We start from the raw sequence: 1,021 nt of genomic DNA on the forward strand, positions 1-1,021 counted from the left end.
GCGCCTGCCCCCCCGGGCCGCCCTGCTGTCCCACTCCCTGCCCGAGCCGGGGGTCCCCCGGGATCCCCCAGCCCCCGCTGCTGCCTCTCCTCCGCCCCGCACCCCGCACCCCCGGGGTCCCCCGGAGCCCTCGCGCCCCCGGGGCCTGGCCGAGATGCCGGGACCGAGCTCCACCGCCTTCATCTTCGAGCTGCTGTGCCGAGGAGGGGTGCGGAGGCTGCATGAGATGCAGGTAAATGGGACTTGGTGGAGGCAGGGGGATCCCATTCCCATTGCTCTGGAGCCCGGGGGGATCCTGCTCCCACTGCCCTGGGCTATGGAGGAGATGGGGGGACCCTGGTGTCACAGTCCTGGCTTGCAGGGGACAGGGGGTACCTCAGTGCCACCACCCCGGGTCTCGGAGGGGACAGGAGGGACCTTGGTCGGCCCAGCTGGAGGTGGGGAGGGGAGAGGGACGCTGATCTCTGGGGCCGGGTGGGTTTGGGACATGCCAAGCTGGTCCCCAGGACTTGTTGGGATGGTGCTGGGACCAAGGGTAAGACCAGCCCGGGCTCAGGGGGTGCTGGGTCCTGCTGGGGAGCAGCAGCGGCACCGGGGACGGGGTCACCCCCGGAGGGGCACAGAGGGACAGGGCCAGGGCCACCCCCAGGTGGGCGGTGGAGCCCTAGACCAGGTCACCCCTGGGGAGTCACTGCAGGTTTGGGAGCACGGGAACGCCAGAACCTCCTCTTTGTGCTGCAGCTTCTGCAGCAGCCCCGGGAACCCGCCCGTCCCCCCGTGTGACCCCCGGTGTGACCCCCGGTGTGACCCCCGGTGTGACCCCGGTGTGACCCCGAGCTCCCCTTACCCCCAGCCTGGGCGCTGGTTCCAGCTCAGGACAGTGGGGAGGCCGCTGTGACCCCCCAGAATGACAGCCTGGTCCCGCTTCGGGCCGCTGTGACCCCCCCGTGTCCCCGCCAGGTTCACGGGCGGTCCCGGTTCGGGCCGCTCTGGAAGGCCCGGTTCGGGCCGGTGCTCACGG

At 71.7% G+C, this 1,021-nt stretch overlaps 1 protein-coding gene across 1 annotated transcript; it reads left to right on the forward strand.

The window, feature by feature from the left end:
• Positions 1 to 4: 4 nt before the first annotated feature.
• On the forward strand, positions 5 to 1,020 carry LOC117243812 (25-hydroxyvitamin D-1 alpha hydroxylase, mitochondrial-like; the record flags this gene model as incomplete). Its single annotated transcript, XM_033511740.1, has 2 exons — positions 5 to 232; positions 961 to 1,020. Coding segments are annotated over 2 exons (288 nt in total), but the record flags the coding sequence as incomplete, so codon positions are not given.
• Between the last annotated feature and the right edge of the window lies 1 nt (position 1,021).

This window comes from Parus major, unplaced genomic scaffold (assembly GCF_001522545.3).
Source record: "Parus major isolate Abel unplaced genomic scaffold, Parus_major1.1 Scaffold548, whole genome shotgun sequence".
Classification (NCBI taxonomy): Eukaryota; Metazoa; Chordata; class Aves; order Passeriformes; family Paridae; genus Parus; species Parus major.